The sequence below is a fragment of the Mobula birostris genome, chromosome 10 (genome assembly GCF_030028105.1).
Source record: "Mobula birostris isolate sMobBir1 chromosome 10, sMobBir1.hap1, whole genome shotgun sequence".
Lineage (NCBI taxonomy): Eukaryota > Metazoa > Chordata > Chondrichthyes > Myliobatiformes > Myliobatidae > Mobula > Mobula birostris.
Window position 1 is genome coordinate 42,762,845 of NC_092379.1, and position 18,552 is coordinate 42,781,396.

Genomic DNA, 18,552 nt, shown 5'->3' on the forward strand with positions numbered 1-18,552 from the left:
CTCAATAAATAATCAATGATAAATAAGTATATTAAAATGCTACTTTCCAAGTGCATAATTTCCTCCACTGTGTGTAACTTGGTATGGAACAGGTTGACACTTTGAAGAAGGTGGTACGAGCATTTCATTTCGGAACTTTGTATTTTATCAGCAAGGTACATATTTGAAAATCAAGTAGTAGCAGCGATCAGATCATTTCTTGACCTGTCAATGCTGTCTTGCAGTGTACGCCATTCGCGAGGCCGCGACCAACAACTTGACCAAGTTGGTGGAGAAGTTTGGCAAAGACTGGGCAGAATCCACCATTGTGCCGAAAGTACTTGCCATGGCCAGTGACCCCAACTACCATCACAGAATGACCACCCTCTTCTGCATTAACGTGAGTATAGCTTTGACAATGTACTTGCCCATGGCCAGTGACCCCAACTACCTTCACAGAATGACCACCCTGTTCTGCATTAACGTGAATATAGCTTTGACAATGTACTTGCCCATGGCCAGTGACCCTAACTACCATCACAGAATGACCACCCTGTTCTGCATTAACGTGAGTATAGCTTTGACAATGTACTTGCCCATGGCCAGTGACCCCAACTACCTTCACAGAATGACCAACCTGTTCTGCATTAACGTGAGTATAGCTTTGACAATGTACTTGCAATGGCCAGTGACCCCAACTACCATCACAGAATGACCACCCTGTTCTGCATTAACGTGAGTATAGCTTTGAAAATGTACTTGCCCATGGCCAGTGACCCCAACTACCATCACAGAATGACCACCCTGTTCTGCATTAACGTGAGTATAGCTTTGACAATGTACTTGCCCATGGCCAGTGACCCCAACTACCATCACAGAATGACCACCCTGTTCTGCATTAACGTGAGTATAGCTTTGACAATGTACTTGCCCAAGGCCAGTGACCCCAACTACCTTCACAGAATGACCACCCTCTTCTGCATTAACGTGAGTATAGCTTTGACAATGTATTTGCCCATGGCTAGTGACTCCGACTACCATTGCAGAATGACCACTCTGTTCTGCATAACGTGAGTATAACTTTGACAATACTTCCATTACACTTCACAAGCTGCTAAAATATTTCATGAATAAAACGTACAGTTAGAACACACACTAAAGAATAAAGAATTTAACAAAAATAATATGGATTTGTTTGAAATGTTCTTTTAATATATTCTTTGTGAATGTTTAGATTCTGCAAAAAATCAATTAACACTTTGCCAAAGCTGCTCCTTCCAATATTGACATCTGCTTGATACGAGCTTCTGTGCTTGCGTTATTTGCTGAGGTGTAGTGGTGTTTTGTGTTTAATCTTCAAGGTGTCTGGAGTAAAAATTGAGTTGAGGGTGAGACTTTTTATGATTTCATGGAGCAGAGTTCCTAACCGTCCCTGTGGAAATGGACTGATGGTGTTAGCTGAAGGACAACTGATTTAATGACCTGTTGACCCACCAGATGGCTTACAGCTTTCAAGTTTTATTTCACAAGGCTCTGTTTCCGTGCTGTAGTGGACTATGGCTCTGTCTTTTGCTTAGAGATCTGAGTACCTTGAAATGGACATTATACATTATCTGGCTGAGGGAATTGTAAGTTTTTTGACGCAACTAGTTTCAATTTACAAGTGTACTTAAAGGCCCCCACAGTCATTCCAGTTGCGGAATTAACTTCTTTCCCTGGATTTATTTGATGGGCCTGGGCTTTGCTGGAGTTTGGACAAGGTGATGGAGAGATTCAGTTGAAATGCCCAGATAAAATGGATGTTTCTAAAGTGGGTGAGTCTCGGACTGGAGGGCACAGCCTTTGGAACAGAGGGATATCCCTTTAGAACGGAGATGAAGAATTTCTTTAGCCGAAGCGTGGTGAGTCTACAGAATTCATCGCCACAGGCGGCGATGGGAGGCCAAGTAATTGGTGTATTTAAAGTGGAGCTTGATAGGTTCTGGAGGGTGTCGAGAGGTCTGCACGACCTGGCGTTTTTGCGGTATCCTCAAGGATTTGGCAAGCTGGACTCTCAAGAATGCAGGTGCAGCGGCCGCGGCCATTGCTGGGAGTGGACTTCAGGTTGGATGAGAGTGGCCTGAGAGGGGAAAATGAAGTGGTGTTCAGTCGATTTCAACAACGAGCCAGGTTAAAAAGTTTAAAGAGTCGCAGGGGGAAAGACTAACTTCTCTGTGAGGCTTTACACACCTCAGCAGTGAACCGACTGTCACTGTCAGCACTTGTCTCCGCACTGAATTGACTTGCTGGCTGTGCCCTGCGACCATTGACACCCTGGCTCAGATAAAATGCTGAACTGGCTCCTTGGCTGTGGACTGCAACCATTGGGCCCCTGGACTGGTTTCACTTCTCTCAGCACAGAACTGACTCCCTTGCTGTGGCCTGCAGCCATCTACTGATCTGAACTGGCTCCCTGCCTGTGGGCCTAATTTCGGCGACCCTGCGGTTCATGTTCTGTTTCTTACTGGTTTACTATTTTTTTATTCTTGTTTGCCCGATTTGTTCTTTTTGGGCACATTGCGTGTCTGACGGTCTTTGCTGTGTAGGATTCTTTCTTTTTCCATGGATTCTCTTGTGTTTCTTTGTTTTATGGCTGCCTGCAAGAAGACGAATCTCCTGCTTGTATATGGAGTTCATACTTTGGTAGCAATGTACTTTGAAATTTAGACCTCTGGATCAGCAGGAACACCTCAGAAAGATATGCCTGCGCGGGCTGGACCAAAACAGGGCTAACAGCCTGCGGGAGTGCTCGCTGGGATTCAAACTCATAGGGATGGGCCACAGGCCACATTTACAGTTGAGGTGGCAGTGGAGTTAAATATCGAAGGGAAACAAAGCAAGCCCAGTAAGGAGAGCAAACCTCAGTCTGATAAGAAATGCAAGATTATATTTATTTAGGTGTAAGCAACATTACTAGTAAAGCAAATGAGCTCACAGGAGGGTGATATTGTTACTGTCATAGAGAGGGTTGAATGGCTGAACAATTCACTCAGTGAATGGTGTGGTGGGCGTGGCACCGTAATATTGATTTATTGCTGAAATATCGAGGAGGAGGACATTCTGGGACACACCTTACTAATCCACAAGCCTCTACTGGTGAACTTCCGGTAAGATGGCGGTGTGCTGGGGCGCGGCGGGTTCTACAGGGCCAGCCAAACGTGTTACTATCTTTTGTTTATTTCTTTACAATCTCAAGACCCTGCTGGAAGTTAAGCACTTAAAGAGTGCTGCGGCCTACCCCAACGGCGTAGAAACTGAAGAAGCTGGACTTGGGGCAGATCGTTCTGCTCCCTGTGTCAGAGAGTCAGCAATGTGGTTGGCGTGCAGACTGGCAGCGAGCAATTGTCTTAGTCTCTTTTCTTGTGATTGCAAAACCCTGTTGAGCATTGTTAATGTGTAATGCTGCAAGTCTGGTCTTCTGATTTATTGCGGACTACAGGGGCTGGCAGCAGGGGTGACTGACACCCCTGCAGGGTGAGCGGATGTGGCCTCAAGCCTGTTTGCAGCCACCCAGGAGAGAGGCATCAAGAGCTGGCACTGGAGGTGGTGTAGCGCAGCGTTTAAGCTAACATTGGTGCTGTCCCTCTCCCCCAAAGTGTTTGCTTGGCAGAAGGCAGGATGTATGTGTTCGACTACAGACTGCTGCAACATTCATGGACTCAGGGACTTGGACTATATTTGTTGTGTGACTATATTTTACTGCTATATGTGCCACGTGCTGTGTATGACTGTTGGTACTGTGTTTTGTACCTTGACCCTGAAAGAACACTGTTTCGTTTGGATGTATTCATGGGTATTTATGAATAACAATTAAACTTGAACTTGATGTAAACAGCCAAGAACAGCAAAACATTGGAATATTACCTGCAAGCTGCACACCAACCGGACTTGGAAATATATTGCCATTACTTCTGAAACCATCTTTTCACTGGGCGTCTCTGGAAATGCAGCCTTTTAGCCCCTCGCAAACAGCCACTGGACTCCGCGGGGAGAAATTTCAGGCTTCGTACATCTAAGGTGTATGTGACTTTGTCCCGCAAAATCCGTGAGGTTGGGATGTCTCACCTACCCAAACCCCGGTTTGTGTGAATGCTGTGTGATTTACTGCCCCTGGCAATCGCCTGTCAGCAGAAAATAACAGATTGTACACTGCATAGAATTATTCAGGAGTATATTTAAGAATGTTAACTTAAGCAAAGAGTTATTAAAGGAAAGAAAGAGAAAAAAAGCAAAAAGGGCCCATTCTACTTAAAAAGTCACAACTGCACAGTGGAGCTCAAATCTTGAACTTCTCTGTAAATCGCGCGCTGGACCCTCCCTCGGTCTGTGTGAAAGCACACAGCACCTTCCGAAGGTCACTGGAAATCCATCTTGAACAAAGAGGCTTTCCCACGGGATTATTGGTCCTTCCTCCTTGAAGCCATTCATCTGCAGAAAGCACCCTCATCGTCCACCATCTTTCCTCCTGTCTTCTCCCAGCTCCCGCCAAACAAAGACCTCTCTGCCCAGTAATCTCTAGCACCTTCTCCCAATTCTACCATCCTGATTGGATGACACCTCATTCCTGAGCTCAGACCCAAACAGGCTGAAAGCAGAACAGATTGCTCTTACAGAACTGCTAAAATGAAATGCCTACAGCATAGCAGTAAAAATCTGAACCAGGGCATTGACTCTGACTGGGTCAGAATCCTGGATCACCCACCCTAACTGCATTGTGGGTGCACCCACACCTCAAGGGCTGCAGCCCACCACAAAGGAATTAAATACCACTTCAACCTGTGATGCCCACACATTCCTTGGAGGAATATGCAAAAAGAGCTTTAAGTAACAGTGTACAGGTAGTCCCTAGGAGTGGTCACATGTGACAGCTCTCCCAGTATTCAGCATGAGGTACAGGAGCAAGGATATCAGAATCAGGTTTAACGTCACCGGCATAATGTCGTGAAATTTGCTGTCTTTGTGGCAGCAGCACAGTGCAAAACATAATAACAGAGAAAACTGTGAATTACAGTAAATATATAAAATAATAGTGCGGAAACAGAAATAAAAAGTAGTGAAGTAGAGCATGGGTTCAGTGTCCATTCAGAAATGGCAGAGGGGAAGAGACTGTTCTGGAATCGCTGAGTGTGTGCTTTCAGGCTTCTGTGCCTCCTTCCTGAGGGTAGCAGTGAGAAGAGGGCATGTCCTGGGTGGTGGGGGTCCTTCACCATGGATGCTGCCTTTTTGAGGCATCGCTCCTCAAAGATGTCCTGGATACGAAGGAGAAAGGCAAAACACAGTTGTGCGAGTTATCAGGTTATAGCAGTACAGAACCGCAACTTCTCTGATATCAGCACGAACGATTTCAAAGGGAATGGCCCAAAGGAGGGGGGATCCAGGAAAACTTCGTGAGAAACAGAGTGAGAGAAGGATGTGGCTGGAAAACTCGAGCAGGGCAAGAAACCGAGTTATTAGGAGTCTTTAGTGGGGTTGGATATGGATATATTTCCAAGGCCTGATGAAATGTATCCTTGGCTGTTATGGGAAGGAAGGGCTGAGCTCCCAAGGTCTCTTTGAGAGTTCAGTGAAACCCTCTCTCATTGCTCCCCCTCCGTGATCTCTGCTTCCCTTCGACGGGAGTCAGTGAAACCTTCTCTCACTCTGTGATATCTGCTCAGCTCTTTACTTCATCCCTCCCCCCTCCTGGTTTCACCCAGCACCTTGTATTTCTTTCTCCACTCACCTTCCACCCCCCCCACAACTTTTAAATCTACTCATCTTTTTTCTCCACTCCTGCCGAAGGGTCTCGGCTGGAAATGTCAACTGTACTCTTTTCCACCGATGCTGCCTGGCCTGCAGAGTTCCTCCAGCATTTTGTGTGTGTTCAAGGATCCTGGTTGTTTAAAATCCTAAATTGTCACAGAACAGGTGCCAGGTAACTGGATCCCAGCAGTACGGTGCCGTTCTTCAACGAAGGCAGCAACTGGTAACGACAGAGCTGTGAATCTAACATCAGTGGTAGAAAGGGTGTTGTAAAAAGTCTCGAGGGACGGGATTCAGCTGCACTTGGGCAGAGCTTCATCAGAAATGGTCAGCGTGCAAGCGGTGATTCTGTCGGCCAGTTTGAGTTTCTTGGAGTTACGGGTGTACTCATGCAGTTGGTGTTGTCTACAGGGACTTCGGTAAATATTTTGACAAAATCCCCAAATGAGCAAGAGACCGAGGGATCCGAAGTAACTTCACAAATTGGGTTCAAAGTTGATTTGCTGATCAGCTTTTGTGATTACCCCGTGGCGTACCACAGGAATCTGTGCTGGAACTCTCCTGTAAATGATTTGGATGTGGCTAGAAGTTTAGAAGATGACATAAAAATGTGAGCTTTGTCTTGCAGTGTTAGTGCTAATGATGGTGAATTGGTTAGTTGGCAAACTAGGCAGAGCAATTGTACCTAGAACATAGAACGTTAAAGCACTGTGTTAAAGTGCTGTGCTGATCTTTTAACCTACTCTGAGATCAATCTAACCGTTCCCTCCTACATAGCCCTCCATTTTTCTATCATCTGTGTGCCTATCTAAGAATTTGTCAAATGCCCCTAATGCATTTGCCTCTACCATCACGCCTGGCGGGGCATTCCACACACCCACCCACTCTGTGTGTGTGAAACAAAAATCTTACCTGTGTACCTTCCTCCAATCATCTCAAAATTATGCCTCTGGTATTGGCCATTTCTGCCTTGGGAAAAAGTCTCTGGCTGTCCACTCTATCCACACTTCTCATCCTCCTTCACTCCAAACAGAAAAAGCCCCAACTCACTCAACTTTTCCTCATAAGACACGCTCTCTAATGCAGGCAGCCTCCTGGCAAGTCTCCCCTGTGTCCCCTCTAGATCTTCTCCATGCTTCCTATGACAAGAAGGAAGAAAAAGAAAATATTTAAAGAAAAACTGGATAGGTATATGGACAGGAAAGGAATGGAGGGTTATGGGCTGAGTGCAGGTCGGTGGGACTAGGTGAGAGTGGAGTTCGGCACGGACTAGAAGGGCCGAGATGGCCTGTTTCCGTGCTGTAATTGTTGTATGGTTCTACAAGTCACTTATAAATCAATAGCATCATAACATTTTAAGTAACATTTGGATATTAAACACACAGCACGTATTTTCCCCGCATGAGCATATAAAATCATTGCAACACACCAATATCGCTGATTCAGTGGGAGCCCTGGGCTTGTTTCCCTGCAACAAGACGGTCCTATCACGGGCTGATGGGAGTCAGCGATACTCGAAGGGGGTTCCTTATGTCCAGTCTTTTCCGCAATTTAGTTTTCGTTGCATTCATTGCAGAGATATGTTGGAAATGGAAGCACCGTTTTCAGTGCTTTCATGGCTATCTCAGGATATTTAGCCTTGACTTTGATCCAGAATGTCGCCAGAGATGTTATGTCAAACATACTTTTCAGCCCGCCGTCATTTGCAAGCTCGGGGAGCTGATCTTATTCCCATGCTGACATGGATGACGTGCGAGTAATGACCTCGCGTGTGTTCAAGCTGAACAGTGGGTGAGAGGGAATGAGGAAAGGTGCAGCGACTCCTATCGCCAAATCATGTCGTTTCCTCGCGGCCCGGTAGCACATGCTTTGTGGCTTGGTACTGGTCCACAGCACGGTGGTTGGGGACTGCTGCGCTAGGGAAATTCTAAGCAGTTTCTAGAGTAGGTTACCTGGTCGGCACAACATTGTGGGCCGAAGGGCTTGTAATGTGCTGTGAATTTCTATGTTCGGAAACATGTGGTTAAACCTCCCAGCCCTCTCGTGCTTTCCCACTTATTTCTGCCTTCTCTGCTTACCGGACCTGCCTGTTCAGTGAGTTTGACATAGAATTCTGAGTTAACACCTGCTACACTAGTATCCTGTGTCCCAGCCCTGCTGCCTCACCAGCTTAAACCCTCCCAAAGTGCTCGAGCAAAGGTATGGATAAAAGGGACGCACAGAGGCGGTTTCCAATAGCGCAAGAGTCTGGGGCCAGAGGGCACAGCCTCAGAATAGAAGGACGTCCCTTTACAGCAGAAGTGAGGAGGAATTTCTTTAGCCAGAGGGTACTGAATCGGTGGAATTCATTGTCACAGACGGCTTTGGAGGCCAAGTCATTGAGTATATCTAAAGTGGAGGTTGATAGATTCTTGATTTGTTAAGGGCGTGAAAAGATATGGGAGGAGGCAGAAGAATGGGGTTGGGAGGAAAAATAAATCAGCCATGATGGAATGGCAGAGGAGACTCATAGAAACAAAGAAAACCTACAGCACAATACAGGCCCTTCGGCCCACAAAGCTGTGCCGAACATGTCCTTACCTTAGAAATTACTCCGCTTACCTATAGCCCTCTATTTTTCTAAGCTCCATGTATCCATTCAGGTGCCTCTTCAAAGACCCGATCGTTTCCGCCTCCACCGCCGCCTCTGGCAGTCCATCCCACACACTCACCACTCTCTGCATAAAAAAAACTTGCATTGAAACATAGAAAACCACAGCACAATACAGGCCCTTCAGCCCGCAAGGTTGTGCCGAACATGTCCCTACCTTAGAAATTACTCGGCTTACCTGTAGCCACCTATTTTGCTAAGCTCCATGTACCTATCCAAAAGTCTCTTAAAAGACTCTATCATATCTGGCTCCACCACCGATGCCGGTAGCCCATTCCACACACTCACCACTCTCTGAGTAAAAAACTTACCCCTGACATTTCCTCTGTACCTACTCCCCAGCACCTTAAACCTGTGTCCTCTTGTGGCAACCATTTCAGACCTGGGAAAAAGGCTCTGACTATCCACATGATCAATGCCTCTCATCATCTTACACACCTGTATCAGGTAACCTCTCATCCTCCATCGTTCCAAGGAGAAAAGGCCGAGTTCACTCAACCCATTCTCATAAGTCATGCTCCCCAATCCAGGCAACATCCTTGTAAATCTCCTCTGCACCCTGTCTATGGCTTCCACATTCTTCTTGTAGTGAGGCGACCACAGTACTATACGTGGGGTCTGACCAGGGTCCTATATAGCTGCAACATTACCTCTCGGCTTCTAAATTCAGTTCCATGATTGATGAAGGCCAATACACTGTATGCCTTCTTAACCACAGAGTCAACCTGCGCAGCAGCTTTGAGCGTCCTATGGACTCGGACCCCAAGATCCCTCTAATCCTCCACACTGCCAAGAGTTTTACCATTAATACTATATTCTGCCATCATATTTGACCTACCAAAATGAACCACTTCACACTTATCTGGGTTGAATTCCGTCTGCCACTTCTCAGCCCAGTTTTGCATCCTATCAATGTCCCGCTCTAACCTCTGACAGCCCTCTACACTACCCACAACACCTCCAACCTTTGTGTCTCAGCAAACTTACTAAGCCATCCCTCCACTTCCACTTCCTCATCCAGGTCATTTATAAAAATCACGAAGGGTAAGGGTCCCAGAACAGATAACTGAGGCCGACCTCCATGCAGAATATGACCTGCCTACAACCACTCTTTGCCTTCTGTGGGAAGCCAGTTCTGGATCCACAAAACAATGTCCCCTTGGATTCCATGCCTCCTTACTTTCTGAATAAGCCTTGCATGGGGTACCTTATTAAATGCCTTGGTGAAATCCATATACACTACGTCTACTGCTCTTCCTTCATCATTGTGTTTAGTCACATCCTCAAAAAATTAAATCAGGCTTGTAAAGCACGACCTGCCCTTGACAAAGCCATACTGACTATTCCTAATCATGTTATACCTCTCCAAATGTTCATAAATCCTGCCTCTCAGGATCTTCTCCATCAACTTACTGAGGTAGGACTCTTTGGCCTATAACTTCCAGGGCTATCTCTACTCCCTTTCTTGAATAAAGGAACAATATCGGCAACCCTCCAATCCTCTAGAACCTCTCCCATCCCCATTGATGATTCAAAGATCATCACCAGAGGCTCAACAATCTCCTCCCTCGCCTCCCACGGTAGCCTGGGGTACATCTCATCCAGTCCTAGCGATTTATCCAACTTGATGCTTTCGAAAAGCTCCAGCACATCCTCTTTCTTAATATCTACATGCTCAAGCTTTTCAATCTGCTGCAAGTCATCACAACAATCACTAAGATCCTTTTCTATAGTGAATACGGAAGTATTCATTAAGTACCTCTGCTATTTCCTCCGGTTCCATACATACTTTCCCACTGTCACACTTGATAGGTCCTGTTCTTTCACGTCTTACCCTCTTGCTCTTCACATACTTGTAGAATGCCTTGGGGTTTTCCTTAACCCTGCCTGCCAAGGCCTTCTCATGGCCTCTTCTGGCTCTCCTAATTTCCTTCTTAAGCTCCTTCCTATTAGCCTTGTGCTGTGGTAAAGGAGATAGAATTATGATCACTATCTCCAAAATGCTCTCCCACTGAGAGACCTGACACCTGACCAGGTTCATTTCCCAATACCAGATCAAGTACAGCGTCTTCTCTTATAGGCTTATCTACATATTGTGTCAAGAAACCTTCCTGAACACACCTAACAAATTCCACCCCATCTTAAACCCCTTGCTCTTGGGATCCACCAATCGATATTTGGGAAATTAAAGCCTCCCATCATGACAACTCTGTTATTATTACACCTTTCCAGGATCTGTTTCCCTATCTGCTCCTCGATATCCCTGTTACTATTGGGCGGCCTATGAAAAACACCCAGTAAAGTTATTGACCCCTTTCTGTTCCTAACCTCCACCCACAGAGACTCCGTAGACAATCCCTCCATGGCGTCCACCTTTCCTGCAGCTGTGACACTATCTCTGATCAACAGTGCCACGCCCCCACCTCTTTTGCCTCCCTCCCTGTCCTTGTTGAAACATCTAAAACCCAGCAGTTGAAGTAACCATTCCTGTCCCTGAGCCATCCTAGTCTCTAATGGCCACCACATCATGTCTCCAAGTACTGATCCACGCTCTAAGCTCATCCGCTTTGTTCACAACACTCCTTGCGTTAAAATAGACGTATCTCAAACATTCGGTCTGAGAGCATCCTTTCTCTATCACCTGCCTATCCTCCCTCTCGCACTGTCTACAAGCTTTCTCTATTTGTGAGCCAACCCCCTCTTCCCTAGTCTCTTCAGTTCGGTTCCCAGCCCCCAACCATTCTAGTTTAAACTCTCCCTAGCAGCCTTAGCAAACCTCCCTACCAGGATATTGGTCCCCCTCAGATTGAAGTGCAACCCGTCCTTTTTGTACAGGGCACACCTGGCCCAAGAGAGGTCCCAATGATCCAGAAATCTGAATCCCTGCCCCCTGCTCCAATCCCTCAGCCACGCATTTATCCTCCACCTCATTAACCACTGACATCTCCTCTGTACCCACTCCCAAGCACCTTAAAACTATGCCCTCTCGTTCTTGCCATTTCAGCCCTGGGAAAAAGCCTCTGACTATCCACACAATCAATGCCTCTCATTATCTTGTTCACCTCTATCAGGTCATCTCTCATCCTCCGTCGCTGCAAAGAGAAAAGGCCAAGTTCACTCAACCTATTATTATAAAGCATGCTCCACAATCCAGGCAACATCCTTGTAAATCTCCTCTGCACCCTTTCTATGGCTTCCACGTCATTCCTGTAGTGAGGCAACTAGAATTGAGCACAGTACTCCAAGTGGGGTCTGACCAGGGTCCTATATAGCTGTAACATTACCTCTCGGGTCTTAAACTCAATCCCACGATTGATGAAGGCCAATGCACCGTATGCCTCCTTAACCGCAGAGTCAACCGCATAGCAGCTTTGAGTGTCCTATGGACTCTGACCACAAGATTCCTCTGATCCTCCACAGTGCCAAGAGTCTGACCACTAATGCTATATTCTGCCATCATATTTGACTCGATAGCCGAATTCCGCTCTTGCGTCTTATAATCCTGGTTCCCCCTTGGCTCGGGTCACCTTGTCATGGAAGAGATCCCAGTGATGCTGTCTGCTCTGCACCCACACTTTGTACATTTCAGCCGTCCTGCCTTCCTGTTTCTAAACTCGCTCGTACATGGCAGAAGGGGTAGTCCAGCGATTACAATATACCAGCACTTTTTCTTTACAACTTGTCTATTGATCTGTAAATCTCTGTTGCAGGACCTCATCTCTCTCCTTGCGGGTGATCATTGGTGCCAGTGTGGACTATGCCTTTTTATCATGGGGCAAAATACATTCTGAGCGTCGCACAAATCAGATCGATGATCTTTTCTTCAGTCTTGCTTCGTGAAGTTCGGGGCTGTGAATGAACGTTTGCATTTTCTGCTGTTTTTTTTTAGGTGTTGTCTGAAGCCTGTGGCCAAGAAATCACAGCAAAGCACATGCTGCCGACGGTTCTCCAGATGGCAGGCGATCAGGTGGCAAACATTCGCTTCAACGTGGCTAAAACATTGCAGAAAATAGGACCGGTTTTAGATGCCAGGTAAGTATTTGAGTTGGGGCTTATAACCCGGCCTGTGGAGAATGTTTCACCTCCAGTTTGGAATGGAAATTGAGACGCTACTGTGGTGGCATTTAGTGATGGAGTCGCACCGTCTTTTGTACCCACAGGTCCAATCCGGCCAAGACCACCGTCTCCGCCGGTCCCATCGTCCCAGGTTCTCAACCTGGGGTTCATGGACCCCTAGCGTAATGATCCATGGCACCAAAATAGTTGTGCACCCTTGCTCTAAACCTTTCCTGCCCGCGTACCTGTCCTTATTGAAGTTGTTAATGTGCCTGCCTCAACCAGTTCCTCTGGCAGCTCATTCCATGTACTGCATGGGAGAGGGGCATAAACTTAACCCTCGGGCCTCCCCCTCCCCTGTGGTGTTTGCCTCACTTTACTGCTTGACCTTGATCCTTTGGTACCCTTAAACGATCTTCTTCTCTATCCAGAGGTTAAGGCCATAAGACACAGGAGCAGAACCAGGCCGTTCGGCCCATCGATACTGCACGGCCATTGTATCATGGCTGATTTATTATTCCCCTCAACCCCACTCGCCTGCCTTCTCCCCTTTTTTTTAAAGAAAGGACATCCTCACCAAGAACATTTAGTAGCCCGTTTCTACCCTCCAAATTACCTGTTTAAGGTCTCTCCACTGCCTTTGTATTCCAAGGGCCTCATTTTACTACAGCTTTCCCAAGCAATGCGCAATATTCCTTTGGGTTCTGGATATAGTCAGTTGTACTGTATAGAAGCATGACCTCTTGTCCATTGCATCTATACTGACAATCACTCCTTGCTATTGTAAACCCACTCAGCCACACTAACTCCACATCCCTCTGTCTTGCTCACTGAACCTGTAGAACAGGCCCGTTGGCCCACAATGTTGTACCAAACTAATTCTTCCTTTTCAGTCCGGACGAAGGGTCTGGGCCCGAAACGTCACCTGTTTATTCATTTCCATAGGTGCTACCTGACCTGCTGAGGTCCTCCAGCATTTTGTGTGTGTTGCTCTGGGTTTCCAACTCCTGCAGACTTTATAAATAAAGCAGCGCCTAATTGAACCGTGTCCTTTTGCCCGCACGTGGCCGATATCCTCCATTCTCCGCACGTTCATTTGCCTGTCTAACAGTGTCTTAAATACTTCAATGCTCACACAAAACGCTGGAGGAACTCAGCAGATCAGGCAGCGTCCATGGAAATGAATAACCAGTCGCTGTTTCAGACCGTGACCCTTCATTGGATCGTAAACACTTGTTCTTGTTTCATACCTGCATCCACTTCCACCAGACCCGTCGGTGTGTTCCAGGTACTCAAATCCTCAGCACATCTTTGAGCTGTTCTCTTCTGGCTTTTACATCTCAACTGTGAGCCGTCTGCCTTTGCCTCAGAATTTTGTAAACTTCTGTCAACTCGTCCCTCCCTCAGACTCCATCACCCTGGAGAAAGCAACCTCTCCGGTAACATCTGCAGTACCAGCCAGCATGTCTTCTGTACCTTTTTCAGATCCTTTAAAGGGGAGGCCAGAGCTGAATTCAGTACTCCAAATGTGACCTAACCAGAGATTTATCACAGGCAACGTCCTGTAAACATCTTCTGTACCTTCTCCAAAGTATCCACACCCTTTAAAGGGGAGGCCAGAGCTGAATTCAGTACTCCAAATGTGACGTAAGCAGAGATTTATCACAGGCAACGTCCTGTAAACATCTTCTATACCTTCTCCAAAGTCTCCACACCCTTTAAAGAGCTGGCCAGAGCTGAATTCAGTACTCCAAATGTGACCTAACCAGAGGTTTATCACTGGCAACGTCCTGTAAACATCTTCTGTACTTTCTTCAAAGTCTCCACACCCTTTAAAGGGGAGACCAGAGCTGAATTCAGTACTCCAAATGTGACCTAACCAGCGGTTTATCACAGGCAACGTCCTGTAAACATCTTCTGTACCTTCTTCAAAGTTTCCACGCCCTTTAAAGGGGAGACCAGAGCTGAATTCAGTACTCCAAATGTGACCTAACCAGAGGTTTATCAAGTGACTGTCCAGGTTTTTGTTCCGGCCTGCACCACCACCACCTCCTTTGGCAGCTCAGCTACCAACTCCTGCATGAAAAGTTTGCTCCTCCAATCTTCTTTAATACATTTTCCCTCTCTCCTTCAACCACTGATGGATAAATCCTGGTTAGAAGTGAAAACCGCACAGTGAGATTTCAGTTAACGCCACCACCATCTTCATCAGCATGTGACGTGGGCGATCGTGGTCTCTCCATGGCCACGGTTGTTCTTGGCAAATTATCCTGCAGAACTGGTTTGTGCCATTGACGCCTTCTGGGCCGTGTGTGTTTTTACAAGACGAGGTGACCCCCCCCCCCACCCCCCAGCCATTGTCAGTGCTCTTCAGAGATTGTCTGCCCGGCAACAGTGGTCGCACAACCAGGACTTGTGATCTGCACCGGCTGCACACATGACTGTCCACCATCTGCTCCCACGGCATCGCGTGACCCTGATCAGGTGGGGGGGCTTAAGCAGGTGTTGCACCTTGCCCAAGGGTGACCTGCAGGTCTGCGGAGGGAAGGAGCACCCTGCACCTCCTTTGGTAGCAACGTATCTCCACCCCGCCAACCCGTCCGGTGAACGATTTTTGTGAAATTGTGCGTTTGTGATTTGATTGGAATTTGTGTGGAAAGCAATAACAGACGGATTGCATTAAAAGGAAGTTTATGCATTCAGTGCCCCCTCTCTTCAACGGCATAAAAATGCGGCATCCGAATTATTCTCCTTTTGCATCCACTAACCCAAATGAGCTCAGCTGCAGTTTGTGACCGTACTCTTCTAGTTGAGCTCTAACCCGTATCTGGCCAGTAAACGATCAGTTGTGGTAGTGGGAGCCTGCGTGAGAGGCAGAAAGAGGAGATTTTAATCTGGGTAATATCCAGTATCGCTTTAGATTTAAGTGAATGTGCTGCTATCTTGTTTTGAAGGTCACAGGTACTAAAACTTGCTTTTAAATCACAGCACTTTACAGAACGAGTTCAAACCAATATTGGAGAAATTGGGTCAGGACCAAGATATGGACGTAAAGTACTTTGCGCAGGAAGCCATGACTGGTAAGTTGTGGCTTTGGACCCAGCTCGGTACGAGCATAAGCATTCTCCCTTCGAGCAGTTGTGGCCTGCATTGTCCCAGAGTCTGTCACTGGGTCTCTGAAGATGAGCACAAGACAAGATGGGTGTCTGCTGGGTTCCTGCTGTGGGGGCACTGATGGTAGAAAAGGCTCTTTAAGCTAAAGAAGTGTGTTTTGTAATCTGCACGTGTAACGAGTGAGGGTCGGGGAAAAACATGCAGTCCTCAGCACGTTCATTAAAGGGGATAAAACACAAATTATGGATTCAAAACTCTGAACCAGCAAGAGGGTTATTCGAGCTGCTGGAACAATGCTGTGATATTTGGAACTGTTTCCAGTTAAAGGGATTTACTAATTGTTCAGAATTATAAACCTTGTTATAGAGCCAAGCATGAAGTTCTCAGTTGTGTCTCTTACTTGCCTCCCTGTTTCTGTAAGCTGAATATTTTAGGAACCAATCCAGAGTTTTGAGTACAATCCTCAGTAAAGAGTTCTGTGTTTATATTAGGTGATTTTTAGGGTTTAGGAACGGGTGTTAAAATCTAGTGCCAGACATCCCACCCTGCAAAAACTCATTTCAGGGAGGTAGCACCATCAATTTGCAGGAGACTTTCGGGAGAGGTGGGATGTCTGCAATAGAGTAGCCATTAGCAGCTAGCCAGCTAGTTTAAGTAATGTTAGTTATGTTAATGAATGAATGACACCTGTTAAACTCACCTCAACACGTCTTTTACAGTCTTAACCCACCATGGGCAAGAGAAACGTCATTGTTGCAATCAGTGCAGCGAGCAACACTGTCATTATTTTGACCCCTGTTAGGCAGGAGTACACCTTAGTGTAGTCTGGGGTGATGTATGTTTTCTATTTTTTTTTGGAACACTCTGCATGGCGGGCTCTCGCTCACACTCTCTCTCTCTCTCTCTCTCTCTCATGGTCGCTCGAGCGCTCTCAAGCACTCTCGCTTGCTTTCTCGCTCGCTCTCTCACTCGTGTGCTCTCGCTTGCTCTCTCTTGCGCTCACGCTCTCTTGCTTTCTCTCGCTCACTCTCAAAAAAATTGATTTCCATCATATTGTATATAATTTGCGGGCATCAGGGAGCCGCTATTCATATCCGGGAGCCTCCCGGAACTTCCGGGAGAGGTGGCATGTCTGTAGTGCTACCCATTCAATAGGTCTTATAGTGACTGAGGCCTCCGTCGGTCGGAGTCGACCATGGATGTTGTGTCCCAGCTGTCCAGATACACAAGCCTGGGCAGTACGATATGGAGAGCAAGCTGTTGCCCCATGTAGCAAGCTCCCCGTCTGCACGCACCCAAAGGAATGGCAGATTGAGTTTGGTACCAGGAGCAGCACAGGAGTTGTCATTCAGCGTAGGACTGCCTTAGGGAATCCAGCTCCGGGTTTACTCCCAAAGCCTTCCCTGTGAGTGGGTACAGCCGCAAGGCAGCAGAGGTTTGAGATCCGAATTTTCCTTCTCCTAGATGAGCTGACGAGTCCCACCTGCCCAAATAGGTCTTGAAGCAACAGGAATTAATAGTTAGCAATTGTATGAATTCACTTGCAATATCTTAGAAATGACATACTCCATCGCTAGAATTCCCACAAGTTGTCGTCATAGCTTACAGATAGATGCGTGTTCTGATTATCTTCAGAAACGTTCCCATTTTGTCTCCTTTTAATATCTAATCAGCATGTTTTCCTTCTTATCTAGTGCTTGCCTTATCGTAGGAAGGAGTGAAGAAACGGCTGTCCAGACTTGTAACGAGATCTGCCGCTGACATCTTTGAAAACCTTCTTCACTCTCTCTTTGTACCGTATAGGGAAAAGGAAAGTTACGTCACATCTGGAGTTTCTCCAGTTGGCGGACGATTTCCCTCCACGCCTCTCTGACGTAGTGGGGAACCGTGTACGAGGCAAGTGACAGCAGTGGTTTGCCATTGCCTTCTGCCGGGTGAGTTTCCAAAGAGATCACCAGCTCGTAACCCAGCATGGATGGAAAGCGTGCAGGGGAGCCGGCTGGATTCAAACTCGGGGTGACGCCACTACAGCATCAGCCGGGTCAGCCTACTGTATGATATGGGGACTACTTTATGTTGTAGTAACACATCGCTGCATACGCTATTAGGCGCACATTGATACGTATGTGTGTGTTCTGCATCATTTTCTACTAGTAAAGAACCATGAAACTTCGCTCCTGTCTCCAGCATTTTTATTAATAGCATTGTTGTGTAGCCAGGCCACATACACAACACTCTTTAAAGAATTACCCCTGGAAATGTAAACGTCTCATACGTAGTGTCACTGGATTTTAGCTGCCTTGTAGATTCTAGTTCTGCAGTCTTTCTGCTGTCTCAATTTAGCTTGAGATATCAAGCTGTCTACTCCCCCTATTTATTTTCATTGACTGTAGTGTACCCAGTGGCATTGTGTATCCGATGGGTTTAACTGTTAACAAGGATGTGAGGTTATTAGCTTTGCTGCTCTGTCGACAGTCACTTGTATCCAGCATGCCTCCTCCTCCTTTCCCAAAACACCTTCGCTTGTATTCCCAGCATCCAGTGGCAAATGCTCGAATTAAAACTGAAGATGTTGTCCAATCTGAAACTGTTCTCGGATGGGGTGGCAGAGGAGGGGCCCAGTGAGGGGCCCACATTGGATGGGCCTTGGCTTGGGGAAGTGGTCCACATTAATGGGTCCTGACCCTGATGTAGGAGAGGGTTTCGCATTTGATGGGGCCTGTTGAAGGGGTGGGTTCCACATTGATGGGTCCAAAGGTGGGGCCTCATGTGTCTGCACTGCATTGTCCCCAGGTTGCTGAATGATATGCTATAAGTTTTGACCTACCTTAATTTCCCTTTTAATCGTTTTTAACATTAAAAGAAAGAGTGCCCGTTAGACAGTTATTGAAATGACTTTCAATGCCGACCTCATTATTCCAGTGACTTGAACAGCAGTGCCAGTGGATGCTGTGATTACCTGATGGTTTGGT

At 46.7% G+C, this 18,552-nt stretch overlaps 1 protein-coding gene across 1 annotated transcript in view; it reads left to right on the top strand.

Moving 5' to 3' along the window:
* Nucleotides 1–17,637, top strand: part of LOC140203632 (serine/threonine-protein phosphatase 2A 65 kDa regulatory subunit A beta isoform-like) — a 56,334-nt gene extending 38,697 nt beyond the window's left edge. The window contains exons 13-16 of the mRNA XM_072269680.1: nt 225–379; nt 12,300–12,442; nt 15,455–15,546; nt 17,275–17,637. Coding sequence (XP_072125781.1) covers nt 225–379; nt 12,300–12,442; nt 15,455–15,546; nt 17,275–17,291 — 407 coding nt within the window. The 3' untranslated portion in view covers nt 17,292–17,637. The remainder of the gene's footprint in view (nt 1–224; nt 380–12,299; nt 12,443–15,454; nt 15,547–17,274) is intronic.
* Nucleotides 17,638–18,552: the final 915 nt, after the last annotated feature.